The sequence below is a fragment of the Larus michahellis genome, chromosome 2, assembly GCF_964199755.1.
Source record: "Larus michahellis chromosome 2, bLarMic1.1, whole genome shotgun sequence".
Lineage (NCBI taxonomy): Eukaryota > Metazoa > Chordata > Aves > Charadriiformes > Laridae > Larus > Larus michahellis.
Window position 1 is genome coordinate 51,194,882 of NC_133897.1, and position 22,666 is coordinate 51,217,547.

The 22,666-nt window shown below is 37.0% G+C and overlaps 1 protein-coding gene across 4 annotated transcripts in view; it reads left to right on the forward strand.

The window, feature by feature from the left end:
- PDCD6IP (programmed cell death 6 interacting protein) overlaps positions 1 to 20,451 on the forward strand; it is a 34,720-nt gene extending 14,269 nt beyond the window's left edge. Inside the window, exons 6-18 of one of the 4 annotated variants that reach the window (XM_074575342.1) lie at positions 1,675 to 1,775; positions 3,890 to 4,021; positions 6,345 to 6,567; positions 7,313 to 7,436; positions 8,179 to 8,356; positions 8,763 to 8,874; positions 9,703 to 9,872; positions 10,747 to 10,995; positions 12,358 to 12,492; positions 13,432 to 13,526; positions 16,310 to 16,442; positions 16,824 to 17,035; positions 17,831 to 20,451. In XM_074575342.1, the coding sequence (XP_074431443.1) occupies positions 1,675 to 1,775; positions 3,890 to 4,021; positions 6,345 to 6,567; positions 7,313 to 7,436; positions 8,179 to 8,356; positions 8,763 to 8,874; positions 9,703 to 9,872; positions 10,747 to 10,995; positions 12,358 to 12,492; positions 13,432 to 13,526; positions 16,310 to 16,442; positions 16,824 to 17,035; positions 17,831 to 17,999 (2,033 nt within the window). In that variant the 3' untranslated portion in view covers positions 18,000 to 20,451. The remainder of the gene's footprint in view (positions 1 to 1,674; positions 1,776 to 3,889; positions 4,022 to 6,344; positions 6,568 to 7,312; positions 7,437 to 8,178; positions 8,357 to 8,762; positions 8,875 to 9,702; positions 9,873 to 10,746; positions 10,996 to 12,357; positions 12,493 to 13,431; positions 13,527 to 16,309; positions 16,443 to 16,823; positions 17,036 to 17,830) is intronic. The other 3 variants (XM_074575343.1, XM_074575344.1, XM_074575345.1) reach the window with 3 other exon arrangements.
- The last annotated feature ends 2,215 nt before the right edge of the window (positions 20,452 to 22,666 follow it).

A 22,666-nucleotide genomic window follows, 5' to 3' on the forward strand; every position in this document is an offset into this window, starting at 1 on the left:
TACCTTACTTGCAATTTTCTGGTTTTCTCTCATGTGAGACAGTCCATTTATCATCTTACCGGCTGATAATGTTACTTCTGATAGAACTGAGTTTATCCACAGTTGAAAGAAAGTGGAAGTGTTTGGCAAAAACCAAATTGGTCAGTCAAATCTAATTCTACTGCATAACTACAGATCTGTTCTTTAATTTCTGAGCCTTCCTTAATGTTTTCTTTAAGTATCTTTAAGTCTGCATTCCATTTCAAGGCTTGCATTGTAGCTGCAATATTTTAAAGATATGTGAGTAAAAAATAAAGCTTCTGATAGTGAAAGATCTATTCTGAGCCGTCTGTATGGGCAAATGAGTCTCCTAACATTTCCTTTGTTAATGGAAATGTAGTTAATATGCCAATATTTCTTTTTTTGCTTTTCTGAGAGCTCAAGCTCTATGAAGGAAGGTGCAACTACCACAGACTAGGTAGGGCTAGAAGAACAGTCTATTTGGATTTTATATATCTTGGTTTTTTAAATATGTAGTGCACTGGACAGAAACATTTTAGCAAAGTAAGTTGCTAGATCTCATAAGCTCCTTTTTCTCCAGTTGCCATCTAAATCCTGTTCCACAGTGAAAAGATCTTTCTGGCATACCTTAAATGCGTTTACGTCATAGAAGGTAAATATATTGCATCTTAACTCATGCCTGAAGTGTTGTAGAGAGATCTGTGAATATGCTGGAATGAACAGACCACTTGGGAATTCTTTTGATTTAATTTTGGCAATTAAGCATACTCTGCAGATTTCCTAATCTCCCCACACCCCCACCCTTGTTTATCAATCTGGCAGTACATGGAAATCACCTGAGTCAGAGGATACTTGTTTGTAAGAGCAGCTATTTAGAACTGACAGCAACTTTGCATTGATTGCCTGCCTTCTTTTGGAAGGCTGAATTGCTTGTGCAGGCAAGAGGTGATTATAAAAGGAGATAAAGATAGATGCAGTATGTTCCTATTTTAACAGTTTTGGCTTCAGGAACAGGGTGAGGACGTGAGGCAGGGAATACCGCTGCCTCTAGGCACATGCGGCTCAGATATGAAGTAGTGGATACCACTTGGAGGAACCGTGGTTATTTGTGTCTAGGAATGGTATTTCTGTACTCGCTGTAACGGTGATGTGGACTGCCATGGAAAGGACCAGTCCCTTCTCTTCTGTTGCACTTCTGCAAATTTTTTGAGAGTCCTGACATGGAGTTGGGTTAAAGAACAGATCCTGCTGAAAGTTAACTATTTTTTGCTAAGTTGATTTCAGCTAAATTCTTTGACTACGGCTGCACAAATGCTTGTGCTGCCACAAGGCTGGGAACAAGCTGCCAGGGTTAGAGTGGGACTGCGGCATTTATTGGCAGCTTGCCATTGGTCTGAGGTAAAACATCACTCTTAATCCTCCATAAATGACAGCAGCTGCCAAAATTTCTTCTACAACTAACTGAACCTTCAGCATCATGATTGAAGTAGAAAATCTGGAAACTGCTGCTGGATGTCAAGGGCGAAGCATGGGATCCCACCTTTGAGCTATGATGTAAAGCTATGCCCTTAGAATGTAGCTGTTGCTGTTTGAAGATGAAGTAATTTACCTGTTCACTTGTAAAAAATGATGATGATGATAATCGTTCTTTGTTTTTTCTCCCTTTCCCCCCAGATAAAATGAAAGATGGTATCATAGCTAAACTAGCTAATCAAGCTGCTGATTACTATGGTGATGCATACAAACAATGTCAGTATAAAGATACTTTGCCCAAGGTTAGTAACTCTCATGGAAATAACATGGGATCTGCTGTTATTGCAAATAACTGCTATTGTTTACAACGTAGTTGATGAAATACATTTAAAATATATCCTCAAGACAAGCTGACATATTGCTGCATTGAAACGAAATGAACCTGTAATTTGAAAAAACAGTGAAGCATCTAGGAGGTAAAAGATAGCGTGTGGGTGTTTTTTTGTTTTTAAGAAGTAAAATCTTATTATGTGAAGTGTTTACTTGCATCTTATTTCATTTAAAGTGAACTTGAAATGTTTATGATAGCGTTTAGGTATGGCTGCTTGTACTTAATGCCTTACTAAATCTGTCTTTCAAACTAACACTTTCTAATGGGGCTTAATTGGTTTGTAGTCTCAATGTTTTTACGTGAAATTTGCTCTCATGTCCAGCATGAATACAGTGGTACTGTTCACTCACCTGTTAATGAAAAACATGAGTGGAAGTCCGTGGGTGTCCTCTGTCCTTCTGCCTGTCTTCTCCTCTTCCTCTACCCCAAAACAATCTTGATACTTGTAAATTATCTCAATTTAGTCTTGACTGTTTTCATTTGAGTGCTGTTGGTTTTGGAAGATACAGAAGGATATTTTTTCATGCTCTTTGAATATATGCTGTATAACCAGTACTTTAAAAATGATCAGGTTTTCAGTACATCAAATGTATCAATTATGTTCAAATCATAAAATAGTACAAAACCTTTTGTGCAGTGCTAGGTTTCTAATAGATTTCTAGTGCAGAATAGAATCTTGATGATAATAGGAACTGTATGGGTAAGGGCTACTGTAGTAAAGTAAAAGCATGCATTTTTACTCTTAAGCAATAAATTGCACAAATGCCTTTGTAGGCCAGACAGTGACTTGTTATGTATATTTTTGGGAAAAAAAAAAGTTTTTTAAAGTTAAATTATATCTTGCTTGGCTTCAACTTGATAGATTCTTTTATGTATGCGCATATTTCCTCTCGTGCTTTCTGTGGCATTTTAAAGATGGGGCACTTTCTCACTCTAGGTTTTACATTTACGATTGATTTCTGAGAGGCAATGAGCTCTAATAAAGCCATTGCTTTGTCTTTTGTTGTTGTGGACCTTTCTAAGCCGTAGATCTGCTCCCTGTTCCAGTTGCACAGTAACCTGTCAATAGATTATCTGAAAGAACATTATAAGGTTTGCTGGTTGGTTCCATGAGTTAACACCAGCTCTGAGAACAGTTACATGTTTAGGAGTGTGAAGTAGAGGTTGACCTGATGGGTCAGACTCCAGTTGCGAGGCCTCCCAGACAACTTTGTCTTCCAAATTCACACTTTTCTTTTTTTTTTTTTTTTTTTTTTCATCTCTATGGGGGCAGCAAGTTTGCACAAATGTGAAGAAGCAGGTCTTTATATACTGAGGTCTTTAAAACATCACTCTGGTTTTCCAGTGCTCCTTGATTTAAGAAATAAAACAGTAAGACAAAATCCTTGATCAAAGACCATGCCTATACTGTGAGCTGCAGCATAATGTTTTCTTCATGTCTTGGTTGGTACTCCTGCAAAGATAAGTGCATTTCCATGAAAGTCTAAAAATGACTTTTAAATATTTTAAATTGCTTTTCATGTCAATAGTTGTTGGTCCTCTTTTTGTTCTTTGCTTTCATAATTTTAGAGTTACTTTCTTGATAGGCCTGCTGCTGTTTTAACTGTCATTGTTTTGTTAAATTAAAAGAAAAAAAAGGGCCCTGTCTTCTCCCCTTCCTCTTCGTTTAAGAACACTTTGTCTTGGCTTTGTCTTGGGAGCGTTTGGGTGTGTTCTTGCAACTATCCTTTCTAACATATGCATGCATTTCTAACCTTTGAAGTAAATGTTGCGACTTCATGGCTTGAATTTAAATTGTAGTTCATCTAAAATAATGGACGCTAAGAATTTTGCAATAACTGATTAAAAGAAGAAAGCCTGGATTCAATCCATGCAAAGTCACGTGGTCTCTGACATTTACCTCTAATGTTTTAACCTATCTAAACCATTAATTGGGTGATTCTAATTTCCTTTTCTTCTTCCTTTTTCTTCCTGCATCCCATGTTGTCTGTGGTGGTTAATGTGGTTGGACTCTCCCCTGGTCAGTATTTTTATTTCCAGGAGGTGTTTCCTGTTCTGGCTGCAAAGCACTGCATTATGCAGGCCAATGCAGAATATCATCAATCTATCCTGGCAAAACAGCAGAAGAAATTTGGTGAAGAAATTGGGAGGTTGCAGGTGGGTAACTGTTTTTCTTCTCTGAAAGATATGGGAGAACTTTAAATCCTGAAAAGCTAACTCAGTCCTAAAATTCAAATAACTAAAAATGAAGTGTATTTAAAAAATTACAAAGCATGTTTATCACATGAATCAAATTATTAGCAGCTTCAAAGATGAGAGGAATCTCTGTAGCTCTTACAAAGATGTATTTTAATGATTTTTGGGCAGTTTGATACTGCTTGACATGTTAAGTCTGTATCTTTACGTTTGTATAGGCTTCTTATCTCAGTATAGCTAATATAACAGATTTGTTAATAAAGTTTTCCTAAGCAATGTTATTAAAAAAAAAAAAAAGACAATAAAACCCCAAAACATTAAAATTCTGCCTGGTCTATACATAACTGCTTTCCTGCAATCTTGATTTAAATCTGAACCATTTTTGAAAAATGTACATGCAGTTGTATATTTAGACTTTATAGTTTTTTGCCTCTACATCTGCTTCCTAGAGGGACTCACATATAGATGTTACAGTAACATAAGTAAGGTCTTGTCATGTTTTAAGTAAGGTGGGGAAGAAAATTACTAAAAATAACTACTTTCTTCAAGTCTTCTGGTCCTTGAAAGAAAACAATAGTAGTGCTGCTTTGGCTGAATTTGTAGGATCCGTGTGCAATTTATTGTTGTGCAGGAGAGTTGAGAGACTTATTTAAGACTATCGTGTTGACATTTTGAAAGTTACCATTATGCATTTATTGACTTGGAGCGGGATGGAGCTTGAAACTTTTTTTTGTATGCTTGCATGACAATGAAGTACCTGTATGAACTTCTAATAGCACATTGTACTATGACTACATTACTAGGTGATAGATGAAGATGTATCAGCTGTTTATTCTTGAGGTTCAAATCTGCCTATCAGATCTCCTTTTCTAGGACTCTGCTGCAATAGAATATTAATGTCTTTTTGTTAGTGCTCACCCTTGACAGGTCTGGCTATATCAAATTTACTATCATTGTTAAGTTGTACAGTAAATTAGCTTGTGTCCATGATGTTTCTTCATGTTGTGTTATAGGAAGAAACCCTTAATGCTGAGCAGTTAAAAGTTTTGGTGATTTGTGTTGTGTGTGGGTTTCTTGGTTTTTTTGTTGGTGTTCGTTGTTTGGTTTTTTGTAGGGAAGTCTGAGGGGCAATACTCCATTATTACTTACTTTAGCACTGCTTCATGAACAGCATGTATTAAGAAGTTAAAATCCTGTGGCTTCTTATTTAATACATTTAGTAAGATGAAACTTAAATCCTGTTCTACATCGTTGTTAAAATGCTGCTTCCATAATTAATCTAAATTAGAGGTTTAGTATACTTTTTGATGAGTCTTTGAAAAATGCAGTTGCTATAAAGTAATACTGTCTTTTTATTTCCCTTTTTGAAAGCTAGAACAAAGATTGATTATATTGGGGGGGGGGGATAATATAAATTCCTCCAAAAGTAAAGTCTATATGCACATCTCTGTTTCTTCTCTCGCTTTCTGTTTCTGGCAAATGCCAGTTAGACTGTAATGTTGTATCAAACCAAAACTACTGTTTTATGATTTATGGCACAATGGAAAGTGTCAAAAAATATCTGCAAATTTCAAATAGACTTCTCTTGTAATGTAGCTCAGGTTCCACTTCACTTTTCCAAGAAGTCTGAGGCTTTGAATTGTTGCGAGTTTATGTAAACCTCAATCTCTCCTGCAGGAGATTGGAAGTTGGAAAATCTGATACCTCAGGGTTGCATCTAGGCTGAGCAGACAGCAGTGAAGAGACAGCAGACCTTGTATTTTATTTTAATTTCCAGTATGATTCCAGTATAATTTCTGTAGCTTCTGAGCTCAAGGTTAGATGGGTGCTAGCGGCAGATGTGAAAAGCAGGAACTCTGGCTTCCTCCTTCATGAATGTGAGCAAGATTTGAGAAACAATTTGCAGTACCTGCAAAAGCAAGCTGTGTGTTTCATGAAACAACATGAAAATAACATGGAAGCACATTTTTTTTTTTCTTGTGAATGGGTGTTATTGCATCTAACTCATGATAACTTCTTTTGGATTTTGGGGAGTCATAGTGAAGCTATTTTGACAGAATAACTTGATTACTGTTTTGTTTTCCCAATGAACTATTTTAATGAGTAAAATGTCCTTTTCCCCGTTTTTGATACATAAGAGGGAAGAATATTTTCTTATGGAAATAACAACACGTATCATATGTGTTGGCAGTAGTTACTTGGCTATCTGGGAAGCTCATGTGTTTTCCTAAGTATTTATGAAAGGGAGAAAGAAAAGTTACTTTAACTATTTTATTTTTTTTAGCATGCAGCAGACTTGGTGAAAACAGTGGCATCTCGTTATGATGAATATATAAATGTTAAAGATCTGGTTGACAAAATCAACCGTGCACTTACAGCCGCCAAAAAAGACAATGACTTCATTTACCATGACCGGGTTCCTGACCTGAAAGATTTGGAGTCCATTGGAAAAGCCAGTCTTGTGAAGTCTACTCCAGTTGTTGTTCCTCTGAGTCAGAAATTCACTGGTAAGTGAAGTGTGTGGAGCGCACAGGCTAACTGTTACCTTGTGAAACACATGGCCATCAAAGTTCATTTATACCATGAAAAAGTAAATGTTTACTTTTGAATTTTATTAAGTGTACAGCAGTGTTTTTGGAAGTGCCATTTGCCTTTTCCAGTTTGGAGTTCTATTTCTTGATGATAAAAAGCACTGAAAGAATAAACCACATGTTGAAAATCATTATCTGCAGTGTGCCCTTCTCGTAAAGATTTTCTCAGCAACTGTATTTTCTATATTAAACCAACTTAATTCCAGAAGGAACACTAGTATAATTGAAAAATATCAAATTGTACAATCTTAACTAACCTAGTTGCTGACCTTCCATAAAGGTGAAAAATTTTACTTTGTTGGCTTATGGGGGAGTTCTGAAAAATGATCCTCTCTCCCATTTCTCGCTTTCTTCCTTTAAAAAAGCAGAATTAGAAATTAAGCCATAAGGTTTGCAATCCTACAATTGTTTTAAATATAATGACTTTAAATTTATTTCTAAATCTATTTAAATTTATTTCTAAATCAGTTTCAGACTTAAAAATTGAACTCTAATCTAAAGACCTGTAGAAATAGTTGGTTTTTTTTGTTTGTGTGGGAGAGTATCTTAAGCTGTTTGGATCAGTCTCTGTAGTATAACCTGTACAAAAGAGCTGGGAAGATGTTTGTGTCTTTTTACCTTCACAGTGCAATTTAAGTAATTTATACTATTTTAATTGCAGACCTGTTTGAGAAGATGGTTCCATTGCAAGTTCAGCAATCTGTGAGTGTTTATAACCAGAGAAAGGCAGATCTAGTAAACAGGTCAATAGCCCAGATGAGAGAAGCCACAAATCTGGCAAATGGGTAAGTATGGCTTCTTGTGAAGTTTATCAAGAGGACTTATGGAACAGCCTGTAAACACTGGTTGCCTTGCAGTCTCTGGACATCCAGATTACAGCAGTCTCTCTTTTTTTTTTTTTTTTTTTTTTTTTATTACTGTATGGTAGGTTGGCAAAATTAAGCTATAGCAGGGGTATTTAGAACTACTTTTCTGCAGATGTTAAGACTGAAACCATGTCAAGAACAAGTAGTATTTAATTTTCTGCAGTATTTCTCCGTTTTTTAGGAGTCTGACACTTGTTCAGAAAAAGTTCCAGTTCCATTAATCTAGATGGATTTTCATATTCCAATAGTCAGCTTGATTGTACCAGTGACTCAATATGTAATATCTTTTTTGGCCAAAACTTTGTTCTTTAAAATAAATAATAATAAAAAATTATATCAAGCTGAAAGATAGGAATGTAATTCAAGGCAGTTGGTTCTTTATCCACCAGACAGTTACTACTGAAAATGTTTGCCACATTTTGTAAGTGCTAGAAGACTAGTATTTGTTTAGCTTTTAAAGAGCTTTGAAACTTATTTTTGGTGAGGTATACAGTAGGAATAAGTTCAGAGTTTTCAGTTGGAAATTTCTGTCCAGGAGTACATTATACTCTGTTTCCTTTATAATTGACTGTGTGATTGATTTTGTGTAGCAGCACTATTTACAGGATAAAACCATTTAATACTACAAATAAATTGCTGTTTAACATGTTGACTTTTTCAGTGTGTTGGCTTCCCTCAATCTTCCTGCTGCTATTGAAGATGTGTCTGGTGATACTGTTCCTCAGTCTATTTTGAACAAGTCTAAGTCTGTGATTGAACAGGGAGGAATTCAGACTGTTGATCAGCTTATCAAAGATCTGCCTGAACTGCTACAAAGGAACAAAGAAATTTTAGATGAAGTAAGCTCAGCAACCGCTAACACTAAAATATTCTTAAAACACACCACCACTGAACTCTTTTTTTTTTTTCTTTAAATAGTAATAGAAAAAGTGCATGACTATCCAAAGTGTTTGTAACTTTAATAGCACTTTAAAATATGTCATTTAAGTGTTCAGTCCGTTACAGAAACTGTGCTGTTACATGTGGATATTCCCCTACAAGTATTTTGTTTTTAAAATTGCTTGGGGGGAGGAGCATTCTGAAGAAATTTGGGTGATTTGTTCTTTCATGTCTGTTTTCAATTTGCCAAATTAAATTTATAAAGGATGTATAAACATTCTTTATATTTTCTACACTAGCTGTGTATTTTGTAGCTATTTCATGTTTAGAATGGCTTATAGCGCATGTAACATTTTACTCTTGTAGTCACTACGGTTATTAGACGAAGAAGAAACTACAGACAATGACCTGCGAACAAAATTCAAAGAACGCTGGCAGAGAACGCCATCCAACGAACTCTATAAGCCTTTAAGAGCAGGTAAAGTTCGTGTTTCATGCTTTGGATTCTGGGGATGCTCTACAAATCTCCATTCTCATTGTGTAAATTAAAGTCGTTTTCAATGCTCTGATATTACCTTTAAAGTTACAAATTTCAGTTTAGGAGAGGTTATGCCAAAATATCTCCTTGTGCAATATGCACCAATTTTGGAGTTGAGAGATGGTGTGATAGCAGAGAATTTGCTGCTGCTTTTGCACCCTTGGAGTACATGTGTATGCTACAGTTTTGGAGAGCATATGTAATGAAAAATGGCTGCCCTCCTAAGAATCTGGTTGCAGTTAGCTCTTAAATACTTCAGTGTATTTTTCTTTTCGTAAATTAACTTTTTTAAATTTCCCATCAAGGTGTTCTTTTCTCTCTGATTTGGTGTTCTTTTTATTCCTTTTTTTTTTTTCCCCCTCCCCAGCAGTTAGTCAAGCTACTTAAGGTCATGACGATAGCATGGTTTCTGTGCGCTTAATATGTGTTGTTTTGAAGCTAACAGGGGAGTGATACCTGTGCCTTAGTTTGGCAAAGTTACAGGGGTTTAAATCTGGGGAGTACCTCAAACCAGTGTTCATTCATATAATACACTTCTCTATGTTTCTCTGGAGAATTAATATAGGTACCTAGTTTATGCGCTATTTAAAACATAAATTAGAAGCTTAAGTTTTAAGCTTAATAAGTCTTAGTAACTTCAGGATGTGCAGGCTCATAAAAATGTATGAAGACTTGCAAAAAGCGTAAACGCTGCTCTGGTGCAAATTCCTCGATAAAACGAGTTTTGAAATTATATAAACAACCTTCTTTTTTCCTTTCCACCACCAGAGGGAGCCAGTTACCATAACATTTTGAGTAAAGCTGTGCAAGCAGATGGCCAAGTTAAAGAGCGCTATCAGGCTCACCGGGATACGATCGCACTTCTGTGTAAGCCAGAGTCAGAACTCAATGCCGCCATTCCTTCTGCCAACCCAGCAAAAACATTACAAGGAAGTGAGGTAAAGCATTGAAATTTGTCTCTGTTTTGAGTAGAAGTGCTGTTCATCTAACAACATAAACTTACATGAATTGGTGTGGAAGCCGATCCTTAGCTGCTCTTGTTTCTTTCACAGTTGATACAGGAGGTAACTAACATTCGGAAAAGAGGTTGCCTTTTTATTTAAAATCTGCCTGAGTATATTTTGTTACGCTTGGTGTCAGCAAGTTCAGTTGCCAGGGAGAGCAAGACTGTTTGACGGTTATAAAAGGAGCAATCCTTGATGAATATTTTTGTTATGTAATGTAGGGTGGTGGGATGTAGTGCTCAGGTTTTTGGGGCAATTTGGCAATGTAAAAGGCATGGCCCAGTATTTTAAAGTATTAGGCAATTACAGCAACTTGCTTTCCAAGAAAGTCATGTCTCATCTACAGCAATATGATTATTTTTCTCATAGGAGTGATTTGAAGTCAGTGTTTTTGACTGTCATTTTTAGACTATCCTATTGGAAGGTATCTGATCAGTTTTAAAAAAAAAAAGTAGGCTTAAAAATCTTTCTATTAATTCAGTGTTATTAGTGGAAGCAAATCTTTAGATAAGAATATAGCTTTAGAAATACTTGGAGATCCTCTGTTTCGTTGCATTTTGTCCCGGTTTGTTGTCTTAAATGCATTTATAAACAAATACTCATCCAGCAGTGTTGCCAGCGTCAGTGAGGAGTGCAAGGTGGAAACAAAAGTAATAGTGCACAATTCTGCAATAATCATAGAATGTATTGGATAGGAAGAGACCTTTAAAGGTCATTTAGTCCAATATTTCCCCTAAATAATTCCTCTAATTAATTCCAATAATTCCTCTAAATATGCAAACTTCTGACATTTTTTTTTTTTACCTAGGTTGTTAATGTCTTAAAAACTTTGTTGGCCAATCTGGATGAAGTTAAGAAGGAGAGAGAACAGCTGGAAAATGACCTGAAATCTGTAAATTTTGACATGACAAGCAAATTCCTGACAGCACTTGCACAGGATGGTGCTATAAATGAGGAGGCTATCTCTGTAACCGAGTTGGACAGAATTTATGGAAGTTACACACAGAAAGTGCAAGAGTCCCTAAAAAAGCAGGAAGAACTTCTCAAAAACATTCAGGTACAACACCTTGTATGTCTTCCTTCCTCTTAAACTAAGGAGCAATGACTCCTCTCTCTCTAGTGCTTTAGAAATCTCGTTGCTTTCTACTCTGTTTTGCTTGTTTTGCTCTGTTTTGCCCGTTATAGGCCAGTTGATACTCCTTTACTCCTCTGATTGCTGAAAAATACAGGGGTGTCTTTTGTGTTCACTGTAATGAAATGTGAATTTTTAGCAGAGCCTCCCAGAGCTCCAGTGTAAATTCTCTTGGACCTTTTCTTGGCCCAGTTCTGCAGATGAGCTTAACTATTGTGTTAAGAAGTTTTTGGTTTTGTATTTTCCCCTTATCCCATCTTAATACTGTTTCTGGGATAACAGGAGACCTATCCTTACTTTCTACTAGAAGATATTTTGGGTTTCTGAAGTACAATTTGATTTATTCCTAATTGCTATTTACAATGTGCTTGACTCCAGCATGTGCAAAGCTCATCAAAGTAAAACTTAATGAGAATTTCCCAAAGTTTATTTATAAATTCAGCCTTAATCTGCCAGTAATGCTAGAGACAGGTACCTAAGATATCTGGTAAAAGAGGAAGTCTTAGTTCTTGGACAAGTGACAATAGTGGCTTGAGTAATGATGGGGCCTATTTGTGCGCAAGACTGCTTGCAACATCTGACTGCCACTTGGATAGCAAGAATAAGAGACTTTTCCAAAAGGGAAAAAATTTTTCCTAAATGACCACATGGCCCATGTTTATCAAGGATTTTATATTTAGGTATCTTTTAACATAATAGACTTTATAATCTTGATGGATATTACTTTGATGTTTGAATGTCCTGAAGTTCAAGTTTGGCTGCTTCTGGGAGCTGAAGTAATCTTTTAAAGGTATACTTGTTTATTTTCCCAAAAGAAATGAGATGTAGGTGATCCTTCTGTAAGTTTTCCACTTCCCTGTCCTTTTAGTAGGTTGCCACGGTCAACCAAATTTGAGGTAGCATTTCTTAAAAATACTAACTTTCAGTATGATTTTATGAATATCAATGGAGAGAACGAGGAGAGACACTAATTAGTATAGCCTCTGAGAGTCTGCAGTATGAACTTGAGAATTAGCGGAAGGCAGTCCACAACAGAACAGATAATTAGCTGATATATACTGCCAGTGAGTTAATATATGCATAGTTCTGAAATAGCCAATGCGCTTGGCAGACAGCAAGTACTGGGAAGTACAGTGTGTGAATGGAAGGTGAGGAAAGGTACATATAGGGAAAAGGGGGTAGAAGCAATGAGTAAGAGGAAAAATACCCAAAGATACACAGCCTTACATGGAACTAGCTTGCATTGTTTTCACTGCTCATTTTTTTTTTTTCCCCCCTTCTTTTAAGAATGCACATCAGGATTTTTCAAAGATGAAACAATCAAACAATGAATCTAATTTAAGAGAAGAAGTTTTGAAGAACTTAGCCGTAGCAAATGACAACTTCGTGGAACTTGTAGCCAATTTAAAAGAAGGCACAAAGGTATGGTAACGCTTTAGGGACTGGAAGAACTTTTTTTATTATTTATTTACACAATGAGACATGAATCAAAAACTAATAAATTTGCAGACATGCTAGATGAGAGGTACATTTTTGAGGATTTTACTACTGAAGTGAGGACAGCAAGTTGCTTGAATTTTGTTTGTTTTGACAGCTGTGAAAGAATGCTTTGTTCCTATCTGAAAAGTAAGCTTTTCTGAGCATTGCTTTATATTAAAATAGGAAAAGGTGTTAATTACAGCTGAGTAACTGATGCTGAAGTACCCAGATGATCCATTTTATCTTAGGAATTTTTTCACGTGTTCTCCCATGGTATTTAATCACCTTATCAAATTTGTGGTTTATATACTGCTACTGCATACGTGAGGAGAGATGAGGAGGGCTTTATTTAGCTTGCTTTTTTTGATCTGGTCTTCTGGAAGGTGTCTTACTGCTTCTGTATTAAGTACTTTTTGCTGGTTTATTGATAGCTCGCTAGAGGAAAAAAGGGAAATAAAACTCTGAAATGTTTATACAAATGAAATGCATGGAACTGATTGAAGGCAGTAAAATTAAAACCAGAAGAAATGATCCTTTAGAAAATCAAGAGTTAATCACCAGAAATAATCTAGTTTTATTCTGGTTTCAATACATTTTCTATTTGTCTTAAGCTATTTTCATATTTATACACACACACAGATAGTTATATATCTATACACACACGCATACACTTAATATCTTATGATATTAAAGTGATGGACGACAGCCGACTAATTTGTTTTTGAAAAGCAGAATAAATGCACTAGCAAACTTCACTGGAATGGCAGGTACTGGGCACTTTAATAATATAATGCCTATAACTGGATCAATATGTAAAAATATGCTAGCATGGAGTCTGAAAGTATTGGTTGCATGTGGTTTGGTTTTTTTCTTCTTCACTAGTTTTATAATGAGCTGACAGAATTCCTGCTGAAATTCCAAAACAAATGCAGTGACATTGTCTTTGCTCGCAAGACTGAAAGAGATGAACTGCTCAAGTAAGACTTCAATATTTTGTTTAAGCATTGTAGAAATTAATCTTTGGGGACGTGTTTCTTGTGAAATGAGAAAGGAAGAATAGGTGTGTTAAGACTATCACCTCCTTTTTGCCTCTAATGCTAACCCCACTCTCCCATTCCCTGAAAAACTAGGGAAGTTGATAGGAGAAATAAATGGAAAAATCTACTTTTAAGCCTGCTCTGCTGTTCCTATATACAGTTCAGCATGAAACTGTTTCACCTTATCATGATTTCACTCTCAGTTCTTTTTGGCATGCGTTTGTTAATGATTTTATTTTATTCTTTCCTTTGAGGAACTTCTGATTCCTGTAGCTTGTTCCTGCAGTCATTTTGGTTTAAGAAATTAGATAAATGCTTCAGCATCTGGTTACCTTCCATGTGCCCAGTGTGGTGGTGGGAAAAACATTGCTATTCCACCTCTGATCTGTTGTCTGATCTGGTCTGATATTTTACCATTGTTCAGATATGTGGGTTGCCCACACTGCAGGGGAGAGAAGCAGATTTTGTCCTTTATGTGAAGGAAAGTGTCTGATGTCATTGTCTCTCACATGTGATGAGGCTAGCATAGTAAGCTTCAGACATGATTTTTAGGCTCTCCTCTTAAGAGGAAAGCATAACTGAAAAGGGTTGCCTTTTAATTGGTTTTCTTTAGCAAAGCACATGCGTAGCCTTTATAAAAAGGGCTAGTTGTTACTAAAGTTTTGGTTGGTGAAACTGCAGTTGTTCTATGCACATGCCATGTTTTGAATGGGATGCTCAGCCTTCAAATTTTACCTTTCCTAACTTCATCCTTTGTAGAACAATTCTTCTTCAGTTGGGCATTGTGCTTGTAAATTAATTCTTAGTAATTGTATATAACCCCTTCCACCTCTCTTCCACTGCTTACATTCATGTAATTTGGAAGCTGTGCGCTACCTAACCAAAGCTTAGATCTGAATATCTCGCATCTCTAATATGTTAACATTCAGTATTAAAGCTGTAGGCTTAGTGTTGATATAACATTCAGCTAAATCTTGCCATGCTATCTTTTACTGCCTCACGTATTAACTGTTTGCTCAAATGAAACCCTGTCAAGGTTAGGGGCAATGATCAGATTTGGGATATTTGGAGTATACGTCCACAAAATGTATTTCTCGGTGCACCCAGCCCACGGTTTGAGTAAATAAAATGTGCGTTTGCCCCTTCCCCGTGCCCCCCCTACCCCCCTCAACTGCAATAAAATTATTGACAGTGGGATTCATCTTCACTTAGTGAAAAGAAATTTATTTAGAACTAGAGATTTTTTTTTTTTCCCCACATAAAGATTGCCCACTGGAGAATTGGTTTTAAGTGTTTTAAGCTTCACGTTTAATGCATTTGGTCACTTTGTGGTAAAAATGTACTTCACTCTGAATGGTACCACTGTTCTGTAAGCCATTGGTCTTTGCAGTGTGATTTTTAAGAAGAAAATAGTTATTTCCATCCCTTATGTCATCTTTTAAGATGTTAAGTTTTGGGTTTGTTAGTTTCAGCATAATAGTGTTGAATAGTTATTCCACTATCTGTGAGAAATAGTTTGAGATATACATATGCATATGTAACAGAGCATCAAGACAGTATTTCCAGCTTTTTCTCCATCATTCCTTTTCACTGCAGAGATAACTGCAAGGACAGTTCTCTTGGGGAATTTTTGTGTCAGTCTTGTTTTTTGCACCAAGTTTCTGCAAAAGTTGGCACTTTTGTTGTCGTCCTTTGGAGCTCACCTCTGCATACTATGTAGTAGGAGCCTGTAGTTTTCTTGCTAACTAGACTGTATTCCTTTGTCAGTCTCCCCTGTCTTCTATTTCAGAATGCCAGGTATCAAATTCTAGCTGTTACATATTGCTCACATGTCATTTTTACGCAAAATTGTCTGAAATATTAAATGCTTCGTCAAGTCTCTGAAGAACCTGCCCAATCTCAAATATTGAACCTTTGCATTGAGAAACGTACTACATACCTCTGAATATGTAACTTAAAACTGCTTCCTTGCAGTCTTTGTGGCAAGCTGACTGTAAAATTATGCTGCTTAATGGCAGCTTCTAGTACAGCATGAGACCAAAGCCTCCTTGTGTCTTACCAAAGTATCTTACCAAGAATAATTTGAACACTAGATGTCACAGAATAGAGAACTTGAAAGCTCATGTGCTGAGCCATTCAGATTTTTGCCAGGGGTTTTTTGATAGTTATGCTTACCCAGATATAAATAATATTGCAGACTTTCTAGTGGACTCTTTTTTTTATTTTTTTTAAACAGTTCTGTTACATGTATGGTATTTGCATGCAATATTATTTAATTTAGGGCAATCTACAAGCAATACAACATTCTTCTGTATTTGAGCATCTGTTTACATGTCAAAATTACTGAAACTTAGTTTTATCCTTTTTCATTGCCTTGAGGTTTCCTTATGTTCTTAGGAAAGCTTCCAAGTTGCTATATGTTCTGACTATTTTATATTTTCTGATCCCAAAGCTTTTGGCTAGTTCAGTGATCCATAGCCAGTATTGAGTTGCAACATAAAGACATTATTAGAAGATAACTGTAACAGTTAATCAGAGGGTTGGCTAGAGGATTGTTTCTGTGGAATTGATTTGGACCCCAAATTTAGTTTGAGCTAGCTCAGTGATCATGCTTTAAATACTAGATTTACTCTGTTACATCTTTTTAGCTTAGCTTGCTGAAGCGTATAACAAACAATTCTTAAACTAAGCTGTATGTTTGCTTGTTTGCTTTTTTTTTATAGAGATTTGCAGCAAAGCATTGCTAGGGAACCCAGTGCTCCTTCTATTCCTCTGCCTACGTATCAGACCACATCAGCCGGAGGAAGTAAGCCTGCTGCATCCTCGACTCCTACTCCAGCACCCAGAACCATGGTGGTAAATATATGCTATGGAATTAGCGGGTTAGAAATTAGAAGGTCCACACTTTGTAACTCCAAACTGATCTTTAATTTGTGTATATCACTCCTTAATATGTTAAGGTGTATTTGGAAATGTGTTGAAGTGAAATAGAGCACAAGGTCTACTAAAGACTTTGCAGAGAGATGTATTATGTACTCTTGGTGTTCATAATTTATAGATTTGAAATAGAAAGCTTATTGCTTTTTAGATGCTTTGCATTATTATCTGTATAGACTAAATATAGAATGTCTGTTTAAAATGAAAATAAAACCAAAAATCAACAAATCGTATAACCACAGCTTTTGATTCCAAGACTTTCAGAAAGAAGCTCTAGCTTAATTCACTTTCTCTTGTTAGGGGACTAAACCGCAGCCACCAGCACGGCCACCACCACCAGTGATTTCTGCAGCAAGCAGTTCCTCTTCTGCATCAGCACCCTCTGGAACAGCTGCAGCTCCTGCTGCAGCTCCTGCTGCTGCTCCTGCTCCAGGAGCCAGTGCACCTGCAGCAAGCACTGCACCTCCACAGGCACAGGGACCTCCTTACCCAACTTATCCAGGTTACCCAGGGTAAGCTACGGGAGTACTAAAGCAGTTCTTTATCCTGTTACCTAAAAGCACTTGTTTGTTGCATGTGACATTTTAAAATCAGTTATTGTTATAATTGAAGATGTGTTTAGTGTTTGAGGCAAGGTGACTTTTTTTTTTAATCATGTAGTTCTTGTTGGGAATCATTTCCTGGCACAATTTGTGGGAGGGTTCATTTTAAGTTTTTGTAGTTCGGTTTTTTTAAAGGAGAAGGGAGATAGGACAACAGTTCCTAACTGTGGTTTGTAGACTGACAGCCCTTGCATAATCAGTTGGTGTTGCTTATCTCAAAAGTGTTGGCATATCTCATTTTTCAAATATTGGTATCTTGCTAAAGATGATGAAAAATACAGAAAAGACCCAGTTGAGTAGAGTGCTTTCTTCTGATGTCTTTTTTTTTTTTTTCCCCCATCTTTCTGGAGTCATCACGAGGAACTGAAAGCAGCTGCTCTCTTCTTCAGTAGTAGGCTCAGCAAATGTTAAAATATGTACGATGATATTAAACATAAGAGAATCAATTTAGATCAGTTCTGGTTCAGCAGGCTGCCTTTAGTCCACCTTCTGTCTACATTTCTGTTCCACGCATTATGATTTTTTTTCCGTGTTTGATCCTTGAAAGTTACGACCCTTTCTGCTGCACAGAAAGGAAAATGAAAGGAAAGCATTTGTAGTGATTGCATGTCTTTTTGTATCTATTAATGAGTTGTTATTTTCAAATTATTGTCATCACTGTTTTGCAACTAAAGTATTATTATTTTTTTCCCCACCCCCACACAGGTATTGCCCGATGCCAATGCCATTGGCCTATAATTCATACATGTATGGTCAATATAATCTGCCATATGCACCCGCACCTGTGTTTCAAAACCCTGGACAAGCACCATATCCGGCACCTCAACAACCTGGATACCCTTTTCCTCAACAGCCTTTTTATCCTCAGCAATAATGTATCTGCAAGGAAGCTCTGCTTGTTAAAATTTGGGAGAAATTGGCAATAAGCATACTAAAAGTTTTAGCTTCAGTTAATGTACCATACTGAACTGTATGCAGTCTGTAACTCCTGTTTATTGTTAACCGCTCAAAAATGTCTAGATCAGTTTTTGATTACACTAAACACTCCGAAAGATCTGTTGCAGTGGTTTAGACTGTAGACTAATGCCGGCATTAGATCCTAATTCAGTGGTCTTGAAGCTGTGTGCACTACATGTTGGCTAGACCAAAATATTTCTTTGCAAAAATCCTATAAGTAACAAATGGGTTCAGATGAGAAAAAGTACAGCAGTGCGTGCACTGGATGTGTTATATTCTACAGAACCATACAGCATTTCCTTCTATACTCCATTGGTTTGTATTTTTTTGAGTTTAGTTAAAATATGCTATTTTGTCTAATAATCAAGGCCTTGTAAATCATCGTTTAAAAAAAAATAAATTCCTTAAGAATGGTTTAAATACTTGGCATTCTCATTACCGGATAAAAGTGTTTTGTGTGTCTGTAGATTCTTTCATTTGTCCCTTGACTTGCTTAACATAAAGATAACTTCTCAAATGTTTAGCCTTACAACTGAATTTCCACCTCTCTTCCTTGATTCTGTATTTTTGTGACAGAATCTATAATTAACCATTTAAATGTCGGTAGATAAAGTCTTGCAGGTAGAATTTTCCTGTAACTTTGAAGTGTATTTGAGTAAAATATGTTCATTACAGTTTTAAAAGAATAATTACCCTCATCTTCAGAATACTTTGTAAAAGAAGGAAGATCAGGGCCCCTCTTACAGGACCAGTGACTGGTTGGTCTAACCCATGTTTTTCCAAAGAAATGTTGATTGGAAATGTGTTACGGCTCAAAATAGGGCAACTACTGATTGTTGGGGCTTTTCAGATTGTTTTAAAATGATCGCTTTTTTCCCTTGAAAAAAATCAATGTGTTCCCTCAGGGAGTTTGTTATCAGTGGAGAAACTTTTTTTTTGTGGGGAAAAAAAATAATCTTGTAAATTAAAGCAGATTGAATGTTTACTTTTAGATCCATCTTCTCAAGGGATTAATAGCCTTGCACTACATTTTACAGTAGATAGTGAAGAATATAAGTTTGTGGTTAATGGCTTCTACCAAATATTTACTAACCATCTTTCAGTCTTTTTTTTTTTTTTTTAAACATGTTTGTCAAGTGAGGGACTCTCTGTTCCTTTAGCCCTTGACATGAGTTACTTAGTTCTGTGGGACAATTAATTTCCGGAGTGCTTCATTCAAGACGTTCTGGCCTTATAGAATAGCTCTCACAATACCTATGTTAAATGTTACTGCTTTGTTTTTCTATTTAAGTGCCTGATTAAAATACTGAGGTATATTTTAATGTAGGGGTTTAGAGGGTGCCAGTTATTGTAGCATCTGGGTGGAAACCTCATTGGGTCTTGAATACTCTTCCTCATAAAGAAAGCAGTGTACGTACCCACATGAGCTCCTTCCTTTCTGTCTCAAGTTCTTGCTGTGCGATCACTCCAGTTTACTTTGTAAACACTACTTGTCTTTAATACTCCCCAGCCCCCATAGAAAATAAATAACAACTAGATAAAAATAAGCATCCCTCGTAGAACATGAATATCTAATTCTAAACTAATTTATTAAGCCTGTAGAAGCTCAGTGGTGTGGGGGAACAGGATGAAGTAAGGGAATACAGCACCATAGATAGAACTGTGCACAAGGACAAGTGCTTTGCATTTCTTAATAAACATTGCTGAATGGGGTGGCACGGGAACCTCTCCAATATTCTTCCCCTGATGAGAATACACAAGAGGCAAGGAAGGACAGTGAGAAAAAGCCAGGAAGATAACTGTTTGGAACCAACAATCAGAACCTGATTTTACTCTAACTGGAAAAGCAGTAGTTTTCCACTAATTTCACTGTGTCGATGTGAGCAAGTGCAAGTTGAATGCAACCTTTTAAGTTCTATATTTCTAGTACTCTATGGCCTGTAGATTTTTCAGTTTGCACATTAGATGCATTTGAGTATTTGTGTAAGTTTGTTTCTAGTGCCTCAATTTATAAAACTTATTTTAATGCTGTATAAAAATGTAACTTGGTTCAACGTAAAGATTCCTACAACTGAAATTTCCTTTTAAGACTTCGTAGATCTGGAATCATGGTTAAATAATTTTTTTTTCCGAGTGGTGTTACTGCTTGCTTTAGTCTGCTATTATTTGAATATGTATAGAAATCTATGCATTACATTCAGCGTTCACATGACCGGTTTTCTCTTTTTTTTTTTTTTCCTAAAAACAGAAAAATCCGGAGACATGTATGTATCTGCTTTTAAGCATGCAGCTGTCATGACTTTGGTTGAAATGTTATCTTGTTCTTCTATAGGTTATTAAAAAAAAAAAAATCAGTTAGAAAACCCTGATTTCATGGCTTTTCTCTTGAGTGTTATTTTGCAAAGGATGGAAATAAGTTATGGGCTTCCAAGTAGGTTTGTGGTGAAGGCACTCAGCATGTGGTACTATATGGTACAGCTCTCTTGTAACAGCCGTGTTTACATCCTGGTAGTTGTGTTTATTTCCAAAGCCGATGGGAGTGTATTTCCCTTTGATTATATGAAAAGGAAATGGTCAGGTCCTTCTGCCTTCAGAAACTTTGATTCCAAGTTTCTTTTCATGAACTCATGTTAGACTGGGGTTTGTGGGTTTGTGTGACTCTCAGCAGCAGGGGTAGGCCAGGCAAACTTTTCCCAGCAGATAAAAGGCCCCCTTCAGCACTCCAAGAAGCTGAGGGGTTTTTTTAATACACCACCCCCACCCCCCCCCCATGCCCCAAAAAAGACTGATACCGTGCTTTTTGCAATTGCTGTGTTGGAGACAAACATTTACAGTCATGTCCTCTCAGAGACTTTGAAGTCAAGCATTTATTTTGTCTTGCAAAAAAAAAAGCTTTCAATGCAATTAATGAGAAAAGCAAGTTTTATGAAGCAAACTAATTACAGATCATCGGTGAAGTACCAAACTACTGCAGGGCTAGTAGGTCTTTCCTCAGTTGTTTGTTTTTTTTTTTTTTTTTCTTTTTAATACGGTTTCAGACCGTATGAAAAAGTGTCCTCTTTCCTGACCGCTAATCTGACATTGCCAGGTAATGATGGTTCTTTCACTATCGTCCCGAATAGGATGTAGGATTATTTTGAATGCTTTTAGGGCTCATCTGTGGGCTCTGGTCTGAAGTACGCTGAACGTAGGCCTTTGCTATTTCAAAGTACCTTGAGGCAGTGTTTGGACCTTGATGTTCTGAAATTACATTACTCATTGCCAGGTAGCTGAAAATGGCAAGAAAATTCTTCGGAGAGCAATTTTTTTTTCCTTGTGTTAGCTGAGAGATGCACTTTTTTGTTACTAAAATGTGTTCGGTTCTGAAGTGACTTGCCTCCCAGAACTTGTTTTCTAGCACACGTTTATCCTGATGGAACATTAAAAGAGACTAATCTGAGTGATTGTGGGTTTAAGTTTTGGTTGTGTACTATAGGATGAAGCTACCTGAATTTTCAAGACTTCACTATGTTTAGTTTAAAAGAAACTGTTTTGAAAGCTCTAGCTCTTGAAAAGATGAGCTATTACAGCAGAGCAAGTCTCAAAATTGCTTTTTTGTATTGTTTGTGGGGAGGATTTGGGGCTTTTTTTTTGTTGTTGTTGTTACTTTTGACTAGCATTAGCCAACCTGCTAGCTTTTAGGATTTTTTTTATGACTTTTGGAAGTTATATTTAAAAAATCTTTTTTTAAGGTGGTTTTTTTTAAGGCTTTTTTTTTTTTTTTAAGGTGTGGGGTTTTTTAAGTTTTTTTTTTTTTTTTAAGGTGATATTTAACTTTGACCCCAAGTAACATGTGTCCTTTGACCTCAAGTGTCCTTTGACCTATGACAAAGGCCAGGCTGGACTCACTCTGGAAATCTGCCTGAGAAAGTAACCTTTGACCTCAGGTAACCTTTGACCTCAAGTAACCGTTTCCCCCTGACACCGCCTGGCCTGGGCTCACTCAGGAAATCCACCTTTGAATTTTTTGGGGAGAAGCAGCGTTGTGTGATCCAGGCAGGCGGAGCGAGCAGGGGGTGTTGTAGGAGGAACAGGGGGCAAATGGCTTCCTGGGGCGCAGCCTTGCTCCGGCCTCTCCCGCCCCGCTGCCATCGGGCATCCAGCGGCGGGACACCCCTCCGCCTTCAGGGCAGGCGGCCCCTTCCCCTGCGGGGTGTGTGGGGGGGGAAGTTATCTCTGCGAAAGAGCTATGGGGACTTGGGCTGCCCCTCGCTTCGTTATATCTGGCGCTGGAGCGACCGTGTTGAAACGCAGAGGTTTTCGCAGTTAAAGAGTATCCTCAGACAGTATCTTGTATCCGGAATGTTCCTCCCAATCAAGGAGCAATTTAAGCAAGAAGGATTTTCAAGGCAAACAATACCCTCCTGAACACGGTGACTCCGCAGTGGGACATGCCAAACCCCGCTCTGCGTTGGCCGGTGCGGTGCTTAACGGATATTTGCATTTCTCTGGGGTTTGCCATCAGTCTGCCCGCTTTTCGGCACATGACAGTGAGCGTGCGCGTAGCACACTACGGTCTCAATGTAAGCTACCTTACAACTGCAG